We start from the raw sequence: 23,130 nt of genomic DNA, 5'->3' as shown, positions 1-23,130 counted from the left end.
AATTGTAGTAAAAATGTAGACTATTCTACACAGACAGAATAGTCCACACAGGTAATTCTGTCTTAATGCAAAACTTTTTTAATGCATGTTTTGCATTAATCTTTGCATTAAACTTAATGTAAAAGTTTAACTGATCAGTATAAATCTCAGAAGTTGCTCCTGGAATCTTTAGGAGGATATCTGTGTGTTTGTATTTGGGCCATACCCACTCTGTTTTTGGATGATGGTTAGAACAGTGCTCTATCAGATGTTCATAGTTTGTGATACTATTTTAACATAACATTTTTCACTAACTAGCTCCAATAAACTTCATAGACTTTAACAAAGCAATTAGTTGACTTATTGGTTGCACTGCATCTTATTTAGGGATGTAAAATAAAAGGAAACCAGACACAAAGGCACAACACACTTTTCAGATTTTATTTGTATTAAACCTTTAAAATCATGTTTCGTTTATTTTTCCCATTTCACTACTACAGTTAAGTTGGTTTTTGTAACATGACACCATTCAAGTGGTATTATATTTTTATCACTCCAACACAATTCAATCAACTTTGCGATTGGGCTGACATTAAACTGAATGAAAATGAAAATCCTGGTGATTCATATCGCTGAATGGAGTCCAGGTCTAATTATCGCTTCTCCGTGAGACCAAACCTCCTCACACAGTATTGATGGGACCAACCTGACACCTATATGGGCGCATCAGTGGTTATCTCTCCCAAGATCAATCCGAACAGTTATGCAATGACTTTCAGCTTATCGATTATTTGGGATGTGTAGTCATGCGCATCAACTTTGCCAGTGTTAAGGCAAAGGAAAAAACTACAACTCCCTGCTGGCGTAGGGGCGCGTCGCTTCGCCCGAGTTGCTCACACACACTGACTGTAGTTCGCTCGACTGTAAAAAATCCCTTCTAATGATTCAGTTCGTGAATAAATAAAAAGAGTTTGGTGTCATGGCGGAATCTGCAGCGTGTCCCGCTTTCCAGCTCGGGAGACCCCGCTACGATCAGGTAGGAGCTCCGTGTCCTCCGGTAACCACCCGGTTTCTTGACATTTTGTTTGTTAAGGCTTTCGGTTGAGAAAAAAAGAAACATCCTGTTCCTCCGCCCTCATCGCTTCGCTCTGGATGTTGACTCTTTGCTGCAAAAGTTGCCGCCGACGTTCATCAGTGATTGTATTCATGCAAAAACTCTGAAACTTCTGAATGCGATCAGATTAGTTAGGAGTTTGTTGCACCAAAGCGAAATATTGCTCTATTGTCTTCTACTGCTGTTTAGTCTTATTCTATAAGGTATCACCATTGCAGAGGGTGTGCTTGTGTTTTATATGAAAACGCACAAATTGGTGATTTTCTCCTCATTTCTGCAAGATTTTCAAAATAAGCCCAGACCGGTTCAAACTGAAGTTCCTGTGTAAACCGAAAGTTTTACACAGTGCATGCTTCAGCATGCACCTGGTGACCTGAAGCTTCATGATAATTTACTGTTATGAAATTATTTTATGTTGGTAATGCGACCTTCACGCCAACTCAGGTTGCTTATTAACTTTAGAAGCGTCAGGGCAATTCGTTTGTAAGCGTCAATCTGTCTCTCTGTTGTCCAGTCATTTCTCCAGTTGCTACCGGCGTTGAGCCCTGGCTTCCGCTCAGCCTGGTTGTTTTGGACTATTTTTGGATTGTGCTTCATTTTAATCATTAAATCATCGCTTTATTCCTTGTAACCTGGGTTGTTCAGCGTCTTCCTCACCACCAGTCACCGCACTTCATGACAGCATAATGCAAAATTAGTAAATGGATATCTAAGGCTATGTTTACATTATATAACTAACTAGTATGTTTATCCACAAAACTTCTGCAATGCCATTTTGGTAAAGATCTTACCTATGTGAAAGTTTAAAGTGACATTTACAATTGTACTTATTTAAGGCTTAATTGAACAAAACTCAGTGGTCACAATTGATTAATGTGAAAACATCGTTTGTTTCATAACTACCGGCTTATACCTTTACAGGTGAAGATATTACAGTGGCATTCCTCTTGGCTCATTTTGGAGATCAGTTCTTTTTTCTGTTTTTTGGAACTGAACAACATATCAATTTGCAATTGTATATCAGTAATATTGATATCAATATATAAATTCTTACCATATCATAATTGCTAAGGCTTGTGTAGATGCAGCATTTGGTTGCGTATTAGATTTAAGGTTCCATGCTTTTACACTGTGATTGCCAGAGTTTTACACTCAATGCTACTCTTATTAAAGATTACATAAATGCAGAGACATATTTGTGCTTAATTTATTCATCGCGCCTGCTGTTTTTTCATATTTCTGCAACATTTCGATCAAATATTCAGGCCCAAAACACTGAAGTTTTATTTTGAATGAGTTGCAAACTCATCACTAATGTTTGCAAAATTGCTGTAACGAGATGCAAAAATTATCACATAACACAAAAGAAACATAAAGTAACACAAAAGAGCTTTAGAATCTCTCTGGTTTCACACACAATAGATTGAAGTCAAAATCAGGCTCAAAGTTAAGCACAAATAGTAAAAATGATTCAGGATGTTTATATCATATTTATAAGAACTGGTCTATGTTCACTTATTTACAGTTAGTTCATTGATCACAAATTTATCTATGGATCACAATAATGTTATTTCTTTCATGGGTCACTGCTTTTGTGCTTTTTTCTGCTGCATTTCTTTGTTCAAAACCAGTTGAAGAACATCAAGAGAAAACCGCTTTAATCATCCACCTTCAGTTTATAACACCTTGATAAAGTTGCTGTAACACTTCTTGGGTCTCGCATTAAAGTGCAGGAAATCAGGCCAGCTCTTGAATCAGCATAAATCTTGCTTGCTTTTTGTCTGCGCTTCAAGCCGGATTCCATCTTTGCTAGCCTAGTTGTTTTCTCTCATGGGAGCTGAAGCTCATGCATAATTAAAGCCGGCTCCTCACATGGCTCCGCGCTCTCTCCACCTCTCTTACAAAACAGCGCTGCAGCACATATGGCCTGTCAGAACAGGGGATGTGCAGTGACAGAAAGGCAGTGATAGAAAACCCAGAGCAGGGAATGATGGTCTATCGTGAAGACTGAAATAATATTCCAGTCATTTCAATTAGGATATGCTCCTAAGGAATTAATTATAAAAAGACACTTTGTTTCCGCTGTGTTTTCTGCTCTTCATAACTAATAAATATCTCAGAGGGAATCTGACTGAATCTTGTTGCCTTGTTTTTGTCCAATGAGGTTGCCAAAGAGGCTCCTGGCACAAACTGTTAGTGGGTCTTTTCAAAGAGCTGGCACACAAACTCAGCAATTGGCATGCTGACGCAGACGGAGAAAAACAGAATGCTTGACCACAGCAATTTAGAGCCTTCCACTGAAGTGTGCTGTTATATTTTTTTCCTGCTTTCCCCAAAGATTAATACTAATAATTATTAGGATGAGTTTCAGTATGTAGCCACTGGGCATCGAGAGTATCTAATTTATGAAGTGTGTGTATCTCATTTCCATGAAGAACACAATGTGATTTTAACAAGATTTTAATTAAATAGCTTGAAAGTTGAGTTTTTCATCGAAGTAACTTGAATCTCACAACTGTATGATGTTTCCTGTAGGAAATTGCAGAAACATTTGCACAAAAAGCTGTGTAATAATTTAACATTTGTGCCATTGTTTTGACTTTTACACTTTTAGTTTAGGCAAATATTTCCAAACATAAAATCTCCTAAAGATATTCATTAATGTTTTCTTTTAAAATAGACTAAAATTTACCTGTGATATGATGTTTCCTCAGAGTTCATTCCTTGGACGTCTGAGACACTTTGTTGACATCATTGATCCCAGCACCCTGTTTGTCTCAGAGGTAAAGCTTCCTGTTAAAATGCTTGTTTTGCAAGTATTTTGCATGTTTGGCATGTCTTTTGTGTGCAAAGTTCTATGTTATTCTCTTTTATTGAAACAATCTGTTATCTGATTCAAATGACAGATTTGGTCTCCACTAATTTTAAACATTTGGGTTCTCTTTTCCATAATTGAAATTGAATAGCACATTTTACTCTTGGATAATAAAGGAAACATATTAAGCTTTAGTCAGCTTAACGCATATTTAAAAATGTAAACTGTAATTTTAGAGCTTTATAGTCATTTCTCACCATTCACTAGGTCTTCTCATTGTCAGAAATCAGAAACTTTACTCCTATATTTAGCCCATTTTGTTATAAAAACATCACATAGCTGAGATGGATTTCTCAGTTGCATATCCAATGAAATAATTTCTTCCAACATATCCCATAGATGCTCTACCAGAAAAAGTCTGTGGTGATCTTTAGAATACAATCAGCCTGTTGTCATGTAACCAGTCTGGGGTGACTTGAGCTTTCTGATGGGATGCCTCATTTTGATGGAAATAGGCATCAAAAAACTTGTACAAGGTGGTCATACGGGGATGAACACGGTGGGCAAGAACACTCATGCTTAGTCTTAGTTTATATTGATCCCAATTGGTACCAAAAGGCCCAAAATATGCCAAGAAAATTTTTCCTTTACCATTATATGACCAACACTAGCCTGAAAAGTTGATAGAAGACAAGATGAAGATTCCTCATAAAATTCTAAGCCTGCTATCTGGATTTTGCATCTGAAATCAAGACTCATCATAGTAGACACTTTTCCAATCTGTTACTGCACAGTTTTGGTTAACTTTTCAATATTTTTACCCACACCACTGCTACACATTTCTTTTCTTCTTTTTTACCCCATGCTCTGTAAACCAAAGGTATCAGCACTTCCAGATAAATCAGCCCATCTGGCACCGAAACTTAAAGGTCTTTTTGCATCCCCCTTCTGATGCTTGTATCTTCATCATATTCAGGTTGATTCACTATTCATGCTAACAAACAACTGTACCAGTGTACCTAATCAAGTAATAGGTTAGCATGTCCATCCATCCATTTTCTGTACACCCTTGTCCCTAGGTTAGTGTGTTTATGACTTATTTTATTTTTTCAGAAAAAGTTAAAAGAATGCATCAAACTCCTTGATGACTACAAACACAACACACTTCCTCCTGGAGTGTCTGCAGCTCAGGTGAGCATTTGCCAGAGTTGATGCAAACCGTGTTTCAAAATTTGTTCAGAAGGCTTGGAACAATATAAGTAATGCAATGAATCATTCCCCTTCTCTGAAAGATTCAGAGTTGATGAGTTAAATGAAACACACACGCAAAATTCCTAATCGGTTCCTTCATTTCAAAACTAAAAATTAGGTACATTTCTTTGGAAGACTGCGAGATTTTTTAAAGCATCTTCTTGAATAATTAATTTATAAAGTCGATTGCATCATAAAATATGATGCAACTTACGGTGCAAAATGTGAAACTGGAAGACAAAGATGACATTCCTCATTTAATGACATTCTGGTTTTGCTGTGTAGTTGTGGGAAGCCCAGAAGATTAAACAGGTAATACTATGTTTCTTCATCTTAACCCCACTTTCATCCATTCATCCCTGAGCTGGTGGCAGCATGAGGAAACTCTCATCTTTGTGTCACAGGCCATCATTCACCCTGACACAGGAGAGAAGATCTTCATGCCATTTCGAATGTCAGGTATGTCCTCAGATGAAGATCTTTGTCCAGATTTCCTCAAAGCGAATCATTTTTCCCATCGCTTTTATGCTGAAAATCATATTTCCACTATGCAGGTTATGTGCCATTCGGAACACCAATTGTAAGTCTAACATACAACCCATGCATTTTGAATGTAAACATGTTTGGGGACAAAAAAAATGAAACTTTGGACTTATTTTGTTCAAAAATAAGCTCTTATTTCCTGGTTTCATTTAGGTCATTGGCCTTCTCCTCCCAAATCAGACTGTGATGTCTACCATTATCTGGCAGGTACTGGAAATAACTAACCACTGTGGTGCTTTAAAGTATCCAAAATCTTTACAGTCATTTATATTTGTGTATAAATATGATTTTTTTTTACAATTTGGAGAAGTGGCGAGAGAAAGTGCCCTGATCAAAACCAAACTTCTTGTCCTGCATGCAAATCTTTGAGCCAGAAAACTAATAGTGAACATCTCTATTGAAACTGAGGAGATTGGCAGAAGCAAAAGTTTTAGTCTCCAGATCTCCATAAGTGGTAGAGACATATTTTTAAATACTTGCAACTGTAATTGCATCTAATGTGTTTTTTTTTTTTTTTTTTTTTTACAAAACATTAACGAAAGAGGGCTCAATGTAATTTGATGTTTTCAGATTTTTATTTGTAAAACAGTGAAAACCATGAATATATTTATTTTTTCTGGTCTGCAATAATGCACTGCCTTATTTTGATCCATCATATAAAATCCCAGTAAAATACAATAAAGTTTGTATGAAGAGTTGCAACGGGGAAGAGATAGAAAGTTCTAAAAGTAGAATTACCTTTGCAAGGGTTTGTACAGTAAAATAAACAATTATAACAAAAATACAATTTGATTCAATTTGTGTTCAGATAAGATGTTTAAAATAAAACATATTTCCACCAGGCCACTGTAAAACAATTAAGTTTTTAACTTTTAAATTCAAACAGAACTCATCCACTCAAGGCAAGTATCACAAGATAAGACATTGCAATCCTTGTTGCATTGCTAAAAATTTATATAATCTGCTTGTTAAAATCTGAGTCACAATATTACATCGGTTGCATCATATTTATGCATATTTATAGGAAATACTTAAAGGCAGAAAAGCCATACTTTTTAGCACCATCACATCACAGCATCTATTACCCATTTTGATCATCTGGTCAGCTTTGCCACTCTGAGAGACTTACCTCTTTTCTCGCTCCTTCCTCATAGATTATGGATCATTTGTGTTTTGTATTTTGTGTTTTCTTTCAGTGGCTGAACCAGAGTCACAATGCCTGCGTGAACTATGCCAACCGGAATGCCACAAAGGTAAAAACGACTTCAGATTCCCGTTTTTTGTAGAAATTGAATAAATAAAACTGACAGCGTTCATTTTTTTTCTCTGCAGCCTACTCCTACATCTAAGTTTCTGGAAGGCTATGTCGGAGCTGTGACCAGTGCTGTCTCTATTGCAGTAAGTTAGCTTTCTTCTTCACTGAAGTTGATGTCATTACTTGTAATATTCTGTAATTCTCAGAAATCTTGGTGTATTACTAGTTGCAGTTTTTAAGTTAAAATTAATTAGATTGAGCACACTGACAAAAATACAAGATTTAGTTTAATACAACTGCATCAATTGCAACATTTTACTTTTTCTAATTTGGATTTTTCTCTTTAAAGGTGGTACTGAATGTGCTGATTCAGAAGGCCAACAATCTGAGCCCTGGCACCAGAATGATCATCCAGAGATTTGTCCCCTTCCCAGCTGTAGGTGGGTTTTCAAAAGACCCTCTGTCATAATGAGACTTTTATTATGTATCCCTCTGCTGGTTAGAGCTGCAAACTCATAGAAGATACTGTACATTCTCTGTATTAACAAATAACTATGAAGGTCATAGTGTACCTAATTTAAAATCCTGCTGTTTATTTTTAGCAAAATTTTCTTGAATTCTTGTTGGTGTTTTATGTTTTGTAATGCCTCCTTTGTTCCTTCTTTAGCAAGTGCAAACATCTGTAATGTAGCCCTGATGAGACACAACGAGCTATCTGAAGGTGTCGATGTTCTGGACAACAACGGCAGCGTGGTGGGATCCTCCAAAATTGCTGCTCGACATGTAAGCTTCTTTTTTGTGTTGTTTGATTGTGAATTTAATGTTTAATATCATGGTGGCTAACTGGTGACTTCTCATTTCCTGTTTCGCTCGACTCTCTCAGCATCAGATTTAATCACATGTCAACAATCTTTGTTGTTTATTCCCAGGCAATAATGGAGACCGCCTTCACACGTGTGGTTCTTCCTATGCCAATCTTCGTGCTGCCGCCCATCATCATGGCCTACCTCGAAAGGTTTGTGCAGAAACACACAGGTGAAAAATAAGAAGGAATAAAAAACAATCATTGCATTTGAGAAATCAAATAAAACAACTAGTATATTGTATTTTTGTCAAGGAGGATAATCTTTGCTCATCAAGTCTCTATAACAACCACTTTAATGTATTTACATACCAACAATTTTTGCGGGGAGGTTTTCAAGGAAAAGACTTTTTAAAATTTACTTTAAAGCCGCTGTTCACATTTTCACTATGTCTGCCGATAAATGTGGCAGGCGCTGTATAAATCTGTAGCAGATGCTGCTTTAAAAAGAAAAAAAGTAACTCACTGTCCATCCATTTAAAAGTTAAGAACAGACAAAAAATAATTCACCTGCATCAAAGGTCTACTTTTTAAATATTCCATATATAGAATGATTTATGTTTATTTCATGTTCATTTAACATTAATGCAATATTTTCCTTGTATTTAATATTTTATTGCTCTATTTTTATTCATTAGATTTTAATAATTGAGTAACAGAATACATCAAAGCCAACAGAAAAAATGACTTCAGGAGAAGATAACCAGAGTTTTGAAAAAGTCTGGTGATAAATTTGAAAGAAAAATTGTGGGGTGACATCTGAAGAGGACAACAGGCAAGAATGTCCTCAATAATTTGGATATTTGACCTTGGATATTTGCTGTAATTTATTATTGTCTGACTTTTCACATCACACCTGACATTTTAACAGGGTCTGCAGCTACACTTTTTAGACCCGCTGAATCAAATGGACCTCTTGTAATTTATGAAAAACATTCATCAGCTTTAGTTCAACACCATTTAAAAACTCTGTGAATTGTTTTAATTTTACTTTTATATTTATGTTATGTTACAGATAGGTTATTGTTAGACACTCTTATCAGAAGGTTTGAATCTAGTCCATATAATTGTGCATGTACCAAATGGGAGCCAACATATGTTGTGCCCTGAGGTCGCTACAGTGGAGGGAAATTTAACCAAAGACAGAAATGCAAAAAGAGGCAAAAATAAACTTAGGATTTTTATTTAAAATTTAAATAACAGAAGAAAAGTGCCATCTGGTTAATTAAACTCCATCCTTCTGAATTTCCCACCCTCTAATTGTGTGAAACAGCTCCCCCAGATCTGCAAACGATCCTAAAATAACTTCAGGCATAGCAGTAGTCAGCCTGGATCAATCCACGCTGCAGGCTCATGTTCCCTTTTATCCTTGTCCTGACTCACACAGGCTGCGATTCCTGCAGAGAAACCGCAGACTTCTGCTGCCCATCCACAGCGTTGTGTGCCTGGTTACGTTCGGCCTCTCGCTGCCCGTGGCCATCAGCCTCTTCCCTCAGATGTCTCAGGTACGGCATGTTCAGCTGCTCTCAAGGCCAGATGGCTCATGAAGCAGCTGGGAAGATATTCACATTAAACATACTCCACTTAACTCCCACAGGGCCTGCAGGCTTTTGTTCTCTACTCAGCTCTCTAAAAATGACTTTCAAGGTGAAACCCAGAGCTACACAGCTTAATCAATTCAGTATAATTTTTTTTCTTGTCTTTTTTTTTTTTTCCTTTGGCAGATTGAGGTATCTCGCCTTGAGCCGGAGATTGCCATGGCAACGGATTGCAAAGTGTTGACCTACAACAAAGGTTTATGATGAAGATGGGACACAAGCTCTAAACTGAGGCTGCTTTATGAATGACTGTAACCGCGACCCTGCTGCAGGGTTTTCGGGGTATCTGACACGTAATTATTATTAGAGTTGTATTTACCCAACATTCCTAGACCTGTTCTCATACAGAAAATGCTGCATTCACTGAGCCATGGTGAATCCTCTGAACAGCCCAAAGATTGTTGCCTTCACTACAGCTGACCAAGAACTCTCAATTTTTACTATAACATCCCTTTTTATCAATAATGTGTTTCTGATATTTACAGAGTATTGTTTTCTGGAGTTTCTGTAGCACAATCAACCTAAATGGTGATCCATTAAATTTTGATAATGAGATCATTTAAATGCATCTTTCCTGGACTGTTTTTGAGTCAGATATGTATTGTGTTTTTCTCGCATTTCTTCATATTTTTTTGGCCCCAAGTGTTGAGCTCTGGCAGCTGGTGATATGTTTGTTTTTCTGTCAGATTTTCACTGCGAACAGCTGCCTGTGAAGCAACAGAAGGAAAGTCTGTGAATTGGGATGGAAGCAGCAGGATGAAAGAGGTTATTGAGTTTTTGTAGAGCAGAGGGCAGCTGCACAGTGTGGGGATTCTTCCCTGTGCATTAATATTACTGAAGGCACCTCTCAAAATACACTTTATAGACAGCGCCCTGCACATTTATAGGCACCCTAGTAGAAATGTAGAAATGCCTCAGATTTATTGCAGCAGCATACGTTTACACTATGAAATGTTGTACTCTCAATTTTTACTATAACATCCCTTTTTATCAATCAAACCTTTTAATTTGCTAGCTATTCTTTCAGTAATTTATTTTCACTTTCTTCTTCTTCTTCCCTGCTGTTGATATTTTGAACAACTTGTTTTGGCAAATAGGACAGGAAGACCTCATTGGTGACCCATTTCATGTTCAGTAGTAAAGTCCAACAGGTATTTATTTAAAACAGGATCACAGCATTTTAGATCCTCCATCATTGCTACCTGTAGACATGATTTAGAGATTTGTCCTCCAGTGTTTTTTTTTTTTTTTACTAGTCCTACATGTAGGGTTTGTTGCCAAAAACACAGTTTTATGCTGATTTAATTTAATCTCTTGACCCTCATACTTTGTCATTATTTCTGTGGTGTGAGGGGAAGGCAAAAAATTAAAACATTTCTTTTTCAGAGGCATACTTGGAGCAAAGGGACAGAAAAATGTACAAAGAAATTTAGTTTATGTTATTTGTAACTGTACATAAATATATCAGTTATTTCTAATTAGTTAAAAATACAAAAAAAAAATCATAAAATAATTCTTAACTTAAAATGTTTTACTGTCACAAACATATAAAATCAAATTTAGTGTTTGGCTTGTTTGTCCAAAGCACAGAATGCCAATTAATTGATCTTTACTAATTGTGGATATGTTGAAATTAAATATTTTGTTTATCTAAACTATTTGTGCTAATAAAGGTGAATGGTACCATGACTGCTTTTATTCAGTCACAAGTCTGTTCTTTTGTAACATAAGCTAAAGTTGTGATAGAAAACATTAGTTTCTGAAGAGTACGAATTGAAATGAGTCAGACTTTGTGTTGTACATCTATATGTTGGAGCAGTCTGTCAAAATCTAAACTGGTCACATATTACTAGACCAGGTTGGATTTGTTTTAGCCGGCACATTGGTCCCTGTTTACTGGGGTTTAATGAACATCTGCTGCAGATATTTACTGATTTATAGACCGACAAATATTAACAGAGCACCTTTTTTTAACCCACGTAATGTGAATTAGCATTCACAACTTCTGATATTGTATGAAGTTTTTGTCTTAATATTTTTACACTACTGACTGTTATTCAACTTTAACTGCAGTTACATCAGATTTCTTTTCTGTACATTATTTTAAATATATGTGTAACATATGTAAGATGAGATGTATTGTTTATAAATTCATTCTTATTAAATGTTTGCTTGTCAAAAATGTAATATCTGTGTTTTTATTAATTTACATTATATATCTTTGAGTGGGTTGGTAAGGAGTGTGCTCTTGGGCAGCAGCTTCTATGTTATCGTTTTACATTTTTGTTTAACTTACTCAAAAATTGTATTAAAGTTATCCTGTTTCTTAATTTCTTTGTAATTTCATTGTATCTGAATTTCAAAGGAGTTCACAGACATTCTTCTTACATCCTTTGAATTTAGGGGAATTTAGGGGCGATCAAACATCTAGCATGTTTGATCGCTTATAGAAGTTTTATAATTTCATTTTAGATTTATAAGTAAAAAGGAAAGGAAGGAAGGAAAGAAGAAAGAATCCAATAAAGAAGTAAGAACAAGAAAGAAAAGGTGCTATTCATCATCCCACCAGCAGGAGGCGCTGCCTATTTTTTCTACATGATTATCTTCAAGGGTTGAAAGGGCAAAAGTGTTGTCAAACATGGCTGCTCCCGTGGATGACATGTTTTCCCTCTGTGTGGACCCGTGTAAAGTCACCAGCAGCGTGGAAGTCCAGTTTATAGACAACATAAAGGTGAGACTTTCCTGCTTTGTCACATTTAAACAGACTGAAGTTGTTCTGTGGTTTAGTGGCGCCTCAGGAGCGGTGCTGCTAGCCGCATGTCGGCTGCAGCTCACTGCTGCATGACATGACATTATACACTGAACAGAAAATAAAGTAAGAAGGCAGCGAGATCACATTTTAGCTTAAATGTTATCTATAATGTTGGATATTGTTGCATATAATGCAAACTCATTGGTTTTTATTTATTTTTCCATCTACGATTCACTAAGACCCTTTAGTGTAGCAGTACAGAGGTGAACAGCTGGAGCATTAAAACATCTTTGTTTCTAGTCAAATTATCAACATATTGTCTTTTAATTAAACTGGAATAGGTATGATGTCATGAAGTACAAACTGTTGAGTTATTTCATTAATTTGGTAATAAGTACAGTTTATTAAACATTGCAGGCATACCTTGTGGCATTTTGGTCTAATTAGTTTTATTTTCTACCATTTTTTTATCCATCCTAACTAAATGATTGCAGTAAGGGCTGCAGTGTATTTTGCTTTATTCATTTTTGCTACATTCCTTTTTTTTCTCAAGCTACTTGTTTGATTGTTTGCAGGGTAAGGGCCTCTTTGCGAAAAGAAGCATCAAGAAGGAAGAAACCATTTTTATTGAGCGGCCTCTGGTTTCTTCGCAGTTCCTGTGGAATTCCTTGTATAAATATAAAGGTATAAAGTGCTGTTCATTGTAGTGAAGTTCTCAAACATAAAAACTTTTAAAAAAACACCAAGATGCATACTCTTCAGAATTAAAGTAGGTCTGAAATTTTTGTGGAAATTTTGCATAAAATTAAACTTAAATATTTTAAAAGTTCATAGTTTCCCTTCTGTTTTTTGCCTTTTCCCAGCCTGTGAACACTGCTTACAATCTCTGGAGACTGCAGAAGAAAATGCCCGGAGACTCAGCCGCAATCCCGCTCTCAGCCTTCCCCATCCCGAGCTCTGCCGTGTCCGGCCTGAGCTCCATCAAGCCTGCCCTCAGTGCCAGGTAGGCCCTTTCGCTGTCCCTCTGCTGCTCCACAACACAAGCTTTAGTGTTTTGCTATTTTGCAATATTGCATTTTTGGTTTTTTATTGAAGTCAAAATTGGGCGAATCTGATCTCTGGACAATCAATTGGTTTTTCTAATGATAATAAACTGAAACATTTCTCCAGTTCCAGATTTACAGTTAGAGTTGCATATTTCCTTTACAGTAGTTTTAAATACATCAGTATTACATGGGTGTCACAGTGGAAAACAATAAAACATAAAAAAAACATGCAGCTAACTGAGACACAGAGTTTTATTAATTTCTCGGGATCTAAAGCCTGGAGTTAAATATTTTAACATCATCATCTTGATAATTTAACTCTGGAGTGTAATGAGTTGATCGAGCTAAAACGTTACAATGCAATTTGGACATACACATAACATATTTTTAATATTCAGTAAAAATTAATTTTTTGTTGCAACCAAATTACTTGCCCCCTGCTGGTCAGTTGCTAGATTACACATTTCTCACTTCCACATTTTTTTTTTGTATTTAAACAGCAAAAAACTCCACATATCTTTTTATACAGGTTGAGGAATAGCTGGTGTTCCAGAAATGTTTTAGTATTTTTTAGCATTAGATTAATTTGACCTTTTACAAATATTTACAAATATTTAAAATAATAAAATTTGGTTACCTAAGAATTTATTAGATGGACTTAAAACTCACTTCCCTTTGCATGCTTGAATATCTTGTACTTGTACTTTTAGCCTGGGAGACAACAAGACCAATAAACTTTACAATCACTTTCTTGATTACATTGTTGCCAGGTGATGCAAAACTGTTTTTATCTTTTTTTTTTTTGCTGCTGCTCTGCAGGTGATGTACTGCAGCAGCGAGTGTCGGCAAGCAGCTGCAGATCAATACCATCGGGTTCTGTGTCTGGGTCCCTCTGAGGAAGATCCAGACCACCCCATCAACAAGCTTAAAGATGCATGGAGGTGACGCAGACTTTAACTCGCCATTTTATCTCCTCTTGTGTCCTGATTGCATTCAAACATGTTTGTTCGCTAGTAATTAAAAGGTATTGTTTGCTTTTAGGAGCGTGCATTATCCTCCAGAGACGTCCAGCATCATGCTGATGGCCAAAATGGTCGCTGTGGTCAAACAGGTGAGTCTCTAATGACTCAGACGTGTTGATCTGGAACCAAAATCTTGCAGGAATCTGTTAATTTTAACTTGACAAGTATCAGACGCGGCAATACAAAATGTACCTTCTACGGATGTAATTAGATTTTCACCCTGCATTGTTTCATAATTCAAACCTTATTGTTGAATCAGCCATGAAATGAGTTTTAAGATTGATACAGATGGCCTTAATGAGAAAGTTGCTTTATAAAATGTTTGAAATCAGCCAGGCAGGTTACAAAATTAAAGTTTAATCAACATATTAACTTAAGCAAAATTAATTTTCAGTTTGAGCTTTTTTTTTTTAATTATACATGAATTAAGCTGTTGTTCACCATTATAACTAATGGACCCCATGATGTGAATGTTATCCAGGCCAAAGATAAAGCACACTGGCAGAAGCTGTTTTCTCACTTCTGCAGCCGGGCGGCGAACGAGGAGGAGGAGATCGCCCATAAGCTCCTGGGAGAGCAATTCAGGGTGAGTTAGCTTCCTGTTGGAGACCTCAGGTCATGATGTGTGTGTGAATCATTTTAAATCTGTCAGTTCAAAAAGAACATCACAGTTCTTCACAGCTCAGCGGGCAAAGCAGCACAGCGCTTTGACTTGAACCCCCCACTGTGGCTGCATTTACTTTATGAAAGGTGTTTGTTCAGTGGGATCTAATTTTTCTGTCCTGTTGTGTTTGTAGGGGCAGCTGGGCTTGTTGCACAGCCTTTTTAAGGAAGCACTTTATGATGAGCATCTCAGTCGGGTCAGTATTCCTCACACCCTTTCTTTTCAGTCTGGCAATCATTCATTTCTTATAAGCAAAAAAATCTGCAGAAAACAACAAAAAAGCAAGAATTTGTTTGGATTTTTCAGAGCTGGTCAGAAGTTTACATACACTAATAATCAGCATGAAGTGGGGACACCGAACAGTTTTTTTTTTCAAGGTGGAATCATCAAATAAAAATGCTTGTTTGGGATTTTTTTCAAACCATACATCATCAAATATGTCCATTAAACCTCCAATAATATTCAGTTAAGTGTCCCTTGGCAATTTTTCATATGCTTTAACAAATGCTTGCTATAAAATCGTCACCATAAAACTCAAATGAAATGCACAGCTGCCATGTGGATGAGCTGAATTCTGTCTGGAGAAACGTTTTTTGATCAGATGAGACAAAGATTGAGCATTTTGGGATTTCAACCCTCACAACACTACCAGAGTTCAAGGTGGTGGCAGCATCAAACTGTGGGGTTGCCTTGCTGCCACTGCACAAACTACATGGAATGACAAAAAAGGGTGACAAGCTTAAATCAACACTTCGATGAGAGGTTTTCAAATCCACCTGAATCTGTTTTCTGAATTACCTCCTCAGTTTGCAGTCATACTCTCCATAGTCCTGCTAATGTTCTCATTATTTGACTGAGGTGTGTTGAAGCAGAGACACATGTAAACGTTGCAGGTTGCCGGCCCTTGAGGACTGGATTTGAAGGCCTCTTATGGATGGTTTTAACTTGAAGGGAAGTGGGAGATCCTGCAAACAATGATCTTATTCACGCATTAAAACTGGTTCTGGGAAGGATTAAGCGGGCTGACATATGATTTGTGAACAGGATTACCAAAGCCAGGACCTTAATCCTATTGAAAATTAATGAGCTACACTTTAAAGCTGAGGCAGGAAACCAGTCACTATAATAAACTCAGTGGATTACCAGCAGCTGGTGAAACGGGGGAGTATCTTTTCACACAGCTGGCAAACAGCAGAGATGTGTTTTCTTCCCTCTTGAAACAAACACCTGTGAAACTACTTCATTCTGCCAACGACGTCGCCGTCACTTGGTTGACCCAGGACAGGAAGTATTCAAAACCACGCAGAACTGAACTTGCGTAAGAATGTGGAGATGGCGGTGGACTTTGGTAGAGTTTCACGAAAACCCTCATTCCTCACTTTCCACTTATTGTGGATCCCTTCACATTACTAAGATCTACCTTTTCTCTGGACCTGAGAAGTTTCAGAACAGAAAACAATCACAAACAATCTTCTACCTGTCACTTCAAACACTTAACATTCAGAGCTCAGCAACTCAGTGACAAACAGTACAGTTTTTATCTTTCATACATTTATTTATATAAATGTTAGGTCTAAATTACCTAAACACAGACACAAAGAAGAGACAAGAGTCAGAATTTAGTTTTACCTGCAGGAAGAGCACAGTTGAAACCCAGTTACAGATTTCTGCCTATGCTCTGAAGCTTCAACTGAGTCTTGCCCTGCTTTTATTAGAATTAGGAACACCCTAGTTACATGACGGCGTGCAGCCCTGAAGGGAGGGGGAGCAGAAAACAGCTGCACACTCACATGAACACAACTCATTCATACAATCTTCAAAAGCATATTTCATAAGATAAGACTATAGGTTTGCAGTTCCTCTGGGCAATCAACGCCGGAATGTCTCGTTCATGGTATCCTTCTTTTTCACTCCTCAGCAGGCCGCTTCCAGAGTTTCTGCAACCACTTCAAAACACTCAAAGCACTTCAAGACACTCAAAGCACATTATTAAAATGTAAATGCAAAGGTAAATGAAATGGATGATATTATAAAATAAAGGTAAAGCAAATAAATGATAATTAACTAAAAAATCCTTCCAACAATAAATATTTGTATGCCGAAAACAAATTAAAGCCAAGGTCTTTGCTGGTTTGCACAAATTTACTAAATAGGTGTAACTGCTAAGGGATATTTATCCAACTGTGGCAGTGAATGCATTGTTTTAGAACTGTGAAACAAAAATCCACAACTTGGTTGTGAAGTTGTTTGTATGAAACTTTCATCATTAAAGAAAGACTGATTCAAATAAATAGTTTTAAAACTTTAGAAGTAGAATATGGGAAGTTTTTATTGTTACATGTATAGTTCAACATGTTTTAAGCTCACTGCTTTTAGCCCATGCATGCAACATTTTAAGGAGGATGGTGTTTAAGTATGTGTGTTTCTAAAGGGCTTAATAATTTGCTGTTTTTTCCTGATTTGTTAACAATTGTAGATTTTATTGTGACTAAAAAATTTATGTTGGATTACTTTTCCAGTTTTTTCTGCTCATTTTAGTCTCAGTGTTGGAGTCAGTATGCCTTTCTAAATGTTGTTTCTCTTATATAAAAATATTTCAAAATAGCTCACAATGCGGCTCTTATTCTACCAAGCAGTTATTTGTAATCTGAATGAAAGTAGTAGCTGTGTATCTGTGTTGCAGTGGTTTGTTCCTGAGGGTTTCCGCTCTCTGTTTGCGTTGGTGGGAACAAATGGCCAGGGCATCGGCACCAGGTGAGCCCTTCCTCTGCTCCTTCCTTTAACTATCCACATGCTTGCTTCCGGATCTCTGCTTGAATGTCATTTTGTGTCTAACACAGCTCTCTGAGTCAGTGGGTTCATGCCTGTGATGCACTGGAGCTTCCCAACCAGCAGAGGGAGCAACTCGACTCTTTTATTGACCAGTTATACAAGGACATCGACAAAGGTCACTGTTTTATCTCAGTACTGCAGTAATTTCTGAAGTAAATAGATTTATTCTCTGCTGAGGAGATGTTCATATTGTCTGAATGAGACCTTGTTCTACTCTGTATTGCACTTTCCAGCAGGAACAGCAGTGCATTCATGTAATATGTGTGCAGACACAAACAGAAAGTCGAAGCTAATGAACATAACTTGTGTGTTTCTGTGCAGAGACGGGAGAGTTTCTGAACTGCGAGGGATCTGGACTTTACCTGCTGCAAAGTTCCTGTAAGTGTCGGCGATGTTATTTGTTTATCTCCAACAAAAAGGTTCTAGTTGTAAGAGTAGATTAAACCAGAAAGATTTCCACGTTTGATTCTTGCAGGTAACCACAGCTGCATCCCAAACGCAGAAGCGTCCTTCCCCGACAACAATTTCCTGCTTCACCTCAATGCCCTGAGTGACATCAGCCCAGGAGAGGTCAGCTGACACTGCTGGATTCACAGTGATGTATTTTAGTCCGGCAAAGACGGGACAGAACATCCCTCTATAGTCTAGCTTGGTGTTCTCCCCTGTCAGACGGTATTAGAAGGCTGAGACGTCCAGAATCGGAGTGGGTTTGTCAAGCTGTCAGAAAGATTGAGAAGGCTTGCATCTGCATGGCACAGTAATGTCACAGAAGCTGTGCTAGTTTCACAGCAAATCTCTCCTGTGGATGTGGGGGAAAATACGAAGAAACAGGGGGATTTAACTTACTGCTACATTGTGCACAGACAGGCGAGGAACATATTATTTTCTTTTTCTTCTTGGTGAAAAATAGCCCAACTTTTCAGGGGTTCCCACACAATCTGGAAACATTTAGAAAGTCTTGGTTTGAAAGAACATCTGATTGTCAAAATAAATTGCTTTAATTATAGGATGTTGTCCATGTCATTTGTTCATAATGTCATGGGCGATCTGCTCTGTCCATTTTCTCTGTTTATTCCTCCATCTAAGCATCAGTCTGTTCATATATCTGTTCATCCAAATATCCATGCGTCCATCTGTTCATCTGTTTTCTACGTCTACCAATATGCGGAAAACGTATTGAAAGGAAAATATGTTGGACTTTCCTTACATTCATCCGTTTGCTCATCATCCATTTATTCCTTTCCATTCATGCAGTTGAGATTTTTACATGGAAAAAATGTGCAGGAAACCTGAAGCTTGTGTTTTTACCAAGAGCGCGGTTTCTGGTCTGGCTTCCTCAGTTCAATTTCATCTTCTGTTTTCAGGAGATCTGCATCAGTTATTTGGATTTCTGTCAGCGGGACAGAAGCCGACACAGCAGGCACAAGATTCTGAGGTAAACACACGTAATCTTTAGGATAAATCATTTAGAGGCGGGTCACACTCTTATGGATTAAATGTGGATCAATAAAAAAAAAAACAGCAGGCACTGATGGGCAGTCCTGAGGCAGAAACTGCATAGCTGCTGCTCATTGATCAGCATGATGTCAATCCATCTTCAAATTACATTCAGTCTCAATAACACCTGAAGTTTTAATGCAACCTGCTTATTTCAGTTTTAATAAAGTGCATTTCCACCCTTGGTGAGTGTTTATATCATGCTAGTTGATTAAATTATTGGAAGTATTCACTAAAATAGTTGAATTCATTTGCTGTGGTACCTATCTGTTAATATCTTCAGCTGTTTCTGTGGGCGCAATATCTTGACTGAGTGTTTTCTTCCCAGGGAAAACTACCTGTTTGTCTGCTCGTGTTCAAAGTGCACGTCCCAGATGGACGAGCTGGACGTCACATCGGAGGAGGAGGAGGGAGAAGCAGAGGGTGAAACAGAAGGGGACGAGATGGAAGATGAGATGACAGATGTTTGATGAAAGACTCTGCCATATTGTTCTCTGCTTTTCCCGTCCCTCTGAAACATGAGGCCAAAAAGAATAAAGACCAGTTCAGACTGTGATCTGCATGTCCAGAAGCGTGAAGTGACACATTTCACTCTGTATTTTAGAGATCTGTAGTCAGATTATACAGAACTACAAGAGAGCAGTGGAAACTGTTTCACTTGGATACTTTAACCCAGAATTTTTTTTTTAAATAGCTGGAAATTTACCTCTTGATGCTGCATTTATAGTTTTTTTTCTTTGTTTGGTTAAATCTTCTGCAAATGATTTGATCAAACATTGACACGCTTATAAATCCAGCAAACAGTGAACAAAATCAGTATTCAAGATGGATTTCTCACAGTCAGCAGGTGGGCAGAAAAAGTGGTAGGGTTCAAAAGTCTTTGTTAAGCTCTCCTGTTTCATGCTTTACTCAAGTATTTTGTAGCTTTTGAAGGAAAATCTCACCTAAAATTCATATTTTAGTTGTCTTTGTAAGAGAAATAAAACATTAAGCAGATAAATGCTTACACTCTATATATTCGTATTTTGTTTTCCGTGATTTTTAAGTTGATATTTAGAAATGCTCAACATTGGCATTAGTTTCTTCTGGGTTTTTAATTATCAGTTGGAAAAATCTGAACAAAGAGAAATGTAAACCTTTTTTCAGCAGATCTGACAGATTTGCATCTTCAGAGTTATTTAGCTCTATTGCTTTCAGTATGAATCACAATATGGTCAGTGTAGCAGCAGATGCCATGTGGTCAGTGTTGATAGACGTCCTTCCAAATGCAGTGGTTGAGCATTAATAATTAAGTGCTTTGAGATAAACGGTTTGTGTTGCTTTTTTTCACTATGTGACAGAATCAGTATTAGAAATAAATAAATAATGTTCCATAAATTTTGACAGATGCTCAATTCACTCTAGTCCATTTATGCTTTTTTCAATGCATGATGGCATTAATTATGCTGACATTGCTGTTTTTTTTCTCAGTTATTATTAGGCTCATCTGAAACCTTCGTTATGGCTATATTGTCAAAACTCACAGTTCTCCTGTAGCTTGAAACTCTTGTTTTTTTCCCATCACGTTCTGCTTAGATTCTGCGAAAGCCTTCATGTTATACCGGCCTGCCACAGTTAAAATTTGGATAAGTGAACCCTGATAGTTTAGTTGTTTATAACTGGTTGCTGGTTTCATCTGTGCATAAGAGAACAGGTGGATGTTACCGTTAGGAGGTTTTCATGTTTTCTTGTCTGAGCAAAGCACATCTGTTATTTTTTCTAGAAATTCTAGCAGTTGAAAGCTTTGGAAGAGGATTAGGGCCACTGAAAAAAACAAAAGCCAAACCAAAAAAATTCTGACTTTTTTTCTATTAGTTTAATCTCAGACTTCTGACTTTAAGGCAGGTGGCCAGCTGGGAGCAAGCAGCTTCAATGACAGAGATACACACAATAACTAATTTTCTTGGGGAACATGTTGGATTTATGAGATTTTTTACATGGCTGATTAAAGTCAAAATTCTTTCTTTTTTCCAGTGACTCTAATCCTTTTTTGTGAAAAGCAGAGTTGTCCGTTTCTGAATTTATTTCTGATTCAAAGCTCTTCATTAGCAGAACAGATAAACAGAAACTTACCACAAATCTGACTGCCATTAGAACTGCAGGCTGTACCAAAGAAACTTTTTTCCTGAGCCCACCTTGACAGAAAGCAAGGAATGTTTAGCTTTTTGCCCTTTAAAACTAATTTCATACTTGACTTTAGAGTATGGTTTTTATTTCACAATGACAACCTTGTGAGTTGAAAAGACACAGTGAAATACAGTTTGGTTTTCATACCACGATCTATGGGTTCCAGTTAATGCTCATGTAATGTATTATGGAGACCTTGAGTGGAAAATTGCTTTGTCAGTTACTGTTTGGCCTTTTATTGAGAGCTGTGTATCTCGGTTGCACATGAGCGAAAAGGCTGCTATGGCCTCACATCAAGCAATATTTCATCAACTGTAATCACAAATCTCAACATTTTCAGCTGCAGAGGAAAGATCTGAAATGTATAAATAAACCCTTCTTCTCAATGCATTCATCACTTCCAGCTGGTTGTGTACGTTCCATGTAAAATGTGTTACAGCAGCAAACCAGCAGTTGTCGTTTTTATTGCGCTTTCATAGGCCGCTGAAATTGGATGTTCGTTGAGTCATTTATCTGCCTTCATTACACCGAACAGAGAGAGGCAAATATTTAACTCCATCCATATTAAATCTAAATTTAGTGATATAGTTTTTTCCCAATGGAGGCTTTTATTGATCCTGTTCCACAACAAAGTAAAAATTAAATAAAGCAAAGGAAATGAAACATTTATTTAAAATAAAAGGAAATAGAAACCTGAATTAAACTATAAATCATACCTCTAAAATGTCCCTTTAAAAAATAGCTTTCTCATAATATGCATATTATTGCATTACTTAGAAATTTATCCATGAACAGGCCCAAACAGACAGTAAAACTTTGACTGCAAATTTCAGATTAAGACTTGACAAAAGGAACAAGTAGATAAATATAACATGCTTAAGAGTTTTTGAGAGTCCCTGTGGGGAGTTGAGAGACTAAAGGAGGCATTGTAAAGGCTTAAAACTGCTTTTCTACTTCAAAAAACCTATTTCACTAATTTGCAGCGTTTCATTTCACTAACGCACCTGTTGCTCACCCAGTTCCACTACAGGCTACTTGCAAATTATTACCAGTGCAGGGTGCCGATTTAATCAAGGTCTGGAGGGAGTTGAGTTTCTTTTCGACAGATTATTAGAAAAAATTGAGGGGATAAATGTGATGCTAAAAAGTTCATATTCAGTTCATTTTCCAAATTGGCTTTTTTCCCCACATACACAAGTCAGCAAGTTAAATGTCATATTGACTGAAAGACTGAAGTGATTTTCATTTATTAGGTGACAGTTATATGCACTCCTGGAGTTTTCTGCCTAAATGTCAATGATTAAAACCTAAGAGCTGTAAAAAGTAACTGAGAAACTGAGTAATGAAGTAATATGCTAATTTGTACAGCGTATTGCAAAAGTATTCACACCCCATGTCTCAGCATTTCACATTTTGCTACTTAACTGACAACTTCAATTTATTGGGGTTTTTGTGATACACCAACATAAAACATTGCATACCTATTAGTGTGATTGAAAATTTGTATTCAGTCAGTCACCACTTTGTCAACACTTTGTAGAACCTCCTAATTACATCTGTAGGTCTTTAGGGACATGTCTGCTGCAGCTTTGCACATCTGGAGACTAAAGGCGATCGGATTATGTTGAGCTTGTTTCAGAAAGTGCAGCCTGCGGCCACAAAGATCACAGACATGTAAGATTTTCAGTGTTGTCATTTTCACAGTCATTTCAAAGGATCCCCTAATGGTCATCT

General features: G+C 37.1%; 2 protein-coding genes across 3 annotated transcripts; both read left to right on the top strand.

Moving 5' to 3' along the window:
• The first annotated feature begins 831 nt into the window (after positions 1 to 831).
• sfxn5b (sideroflexin 5b) lies at positions 832 to 11,592 on the top strand. 2 transcript variants are annotated; one of them, XM_028009580.1, is made up of 14 exons: positions 832 to 1,015; positions 3,808 to 3,876; positions 5,022 to 5,099; positions 5,445 to 5,471; positions 5,564 to 5,618; positions 5,714 to 5,739; positions 5,856 to 5,909; positions 6,899 to 6,955; positions 7,035 to 7,100; positions 7,307 to 7,397; positions 7,625 to 7,740; positions 7,887 to 7,972; positions 9,207 to 9,324; positions 9,417 to 9,537. In XM_028009580.1, the coding sequence occupies exons 1-14, from the start codon at positions 959 to 961 to the stop codon at positions 9,450 to 9,452; spliced, it is 936 nt and encodes a 311-aa protein (XP_027865381.1). In that variant the 5' UTR covers positions 832 to 958; the 3' UTR covers positions 9,453 to 9,537. The 2 variants fall into 2 exon arrangements, with proteins under 2 accessions (XP_027865381.1, XP_027865380.1); XM_028009579.1 differs by lacking the exon at positions 9,417 to 9,537 and adding an exon at positions 9,544 to 11,592 and having other exon boundaries at positions 834 to 1,015.
• A 401-nt stretch (positions 11,593 to 11,993) lies between these two features.
• Positions 11,994 to 21,784, top strand: smyd5 (SMYD family member 5). The gene is made up of 13 exons (XM_028009589.1): positions 11,994 to 12,148; positions 12,745 to 12,853; positions 13,033 to 13,172; positions 14,035 to 14,156; positions 14,257 to 14,326; positions 14,719 to 14,823; positions 15,035 to 15,097; positions 17,585 to 17,655; positions 17,742 to 17,848; positions 18,055 to 18,111; positions 18,209 to 18,303; positions 19,098 to 19,168; positions 19,559 to 21,784. The coding sequence occupies exons 1-13, from the start codon at positions 12,056 to 12,058 to the stop codon at positions 19,698 to 19,700; spliced, it is 1,245 nt and encodes a 414-aa protein (XP_027865390.1). The 5' UTR covers positions 11,994 to 12,055; the 3' UTR covers positions 19,701 to 21,784.
• The last annotated feature ends 1,346 nt before the right edge of the window (positions 21,785 to 23,130 follow it).

Source organism: Xiphophorus couchianus, chromosome 23 (assembly GCF_001444195.1).
Source record: "Xiphophorus couchianus chromosome 23, X_couchianus-1.0, whole genome shotgun sequence".
Taxonomy (NCBI): domain Eukaryota; kingdom Metazoa; phylum Chordata; class Actinopteri; order Cyprinodontiformes; family Poeciliidae; genus Xiphophorus; species Xiphophorus couchianus.
Note: the sequence above shows the minus strand (reverse complement) of the source record. Positions and strands in the feature narration are given on the sequence as shown.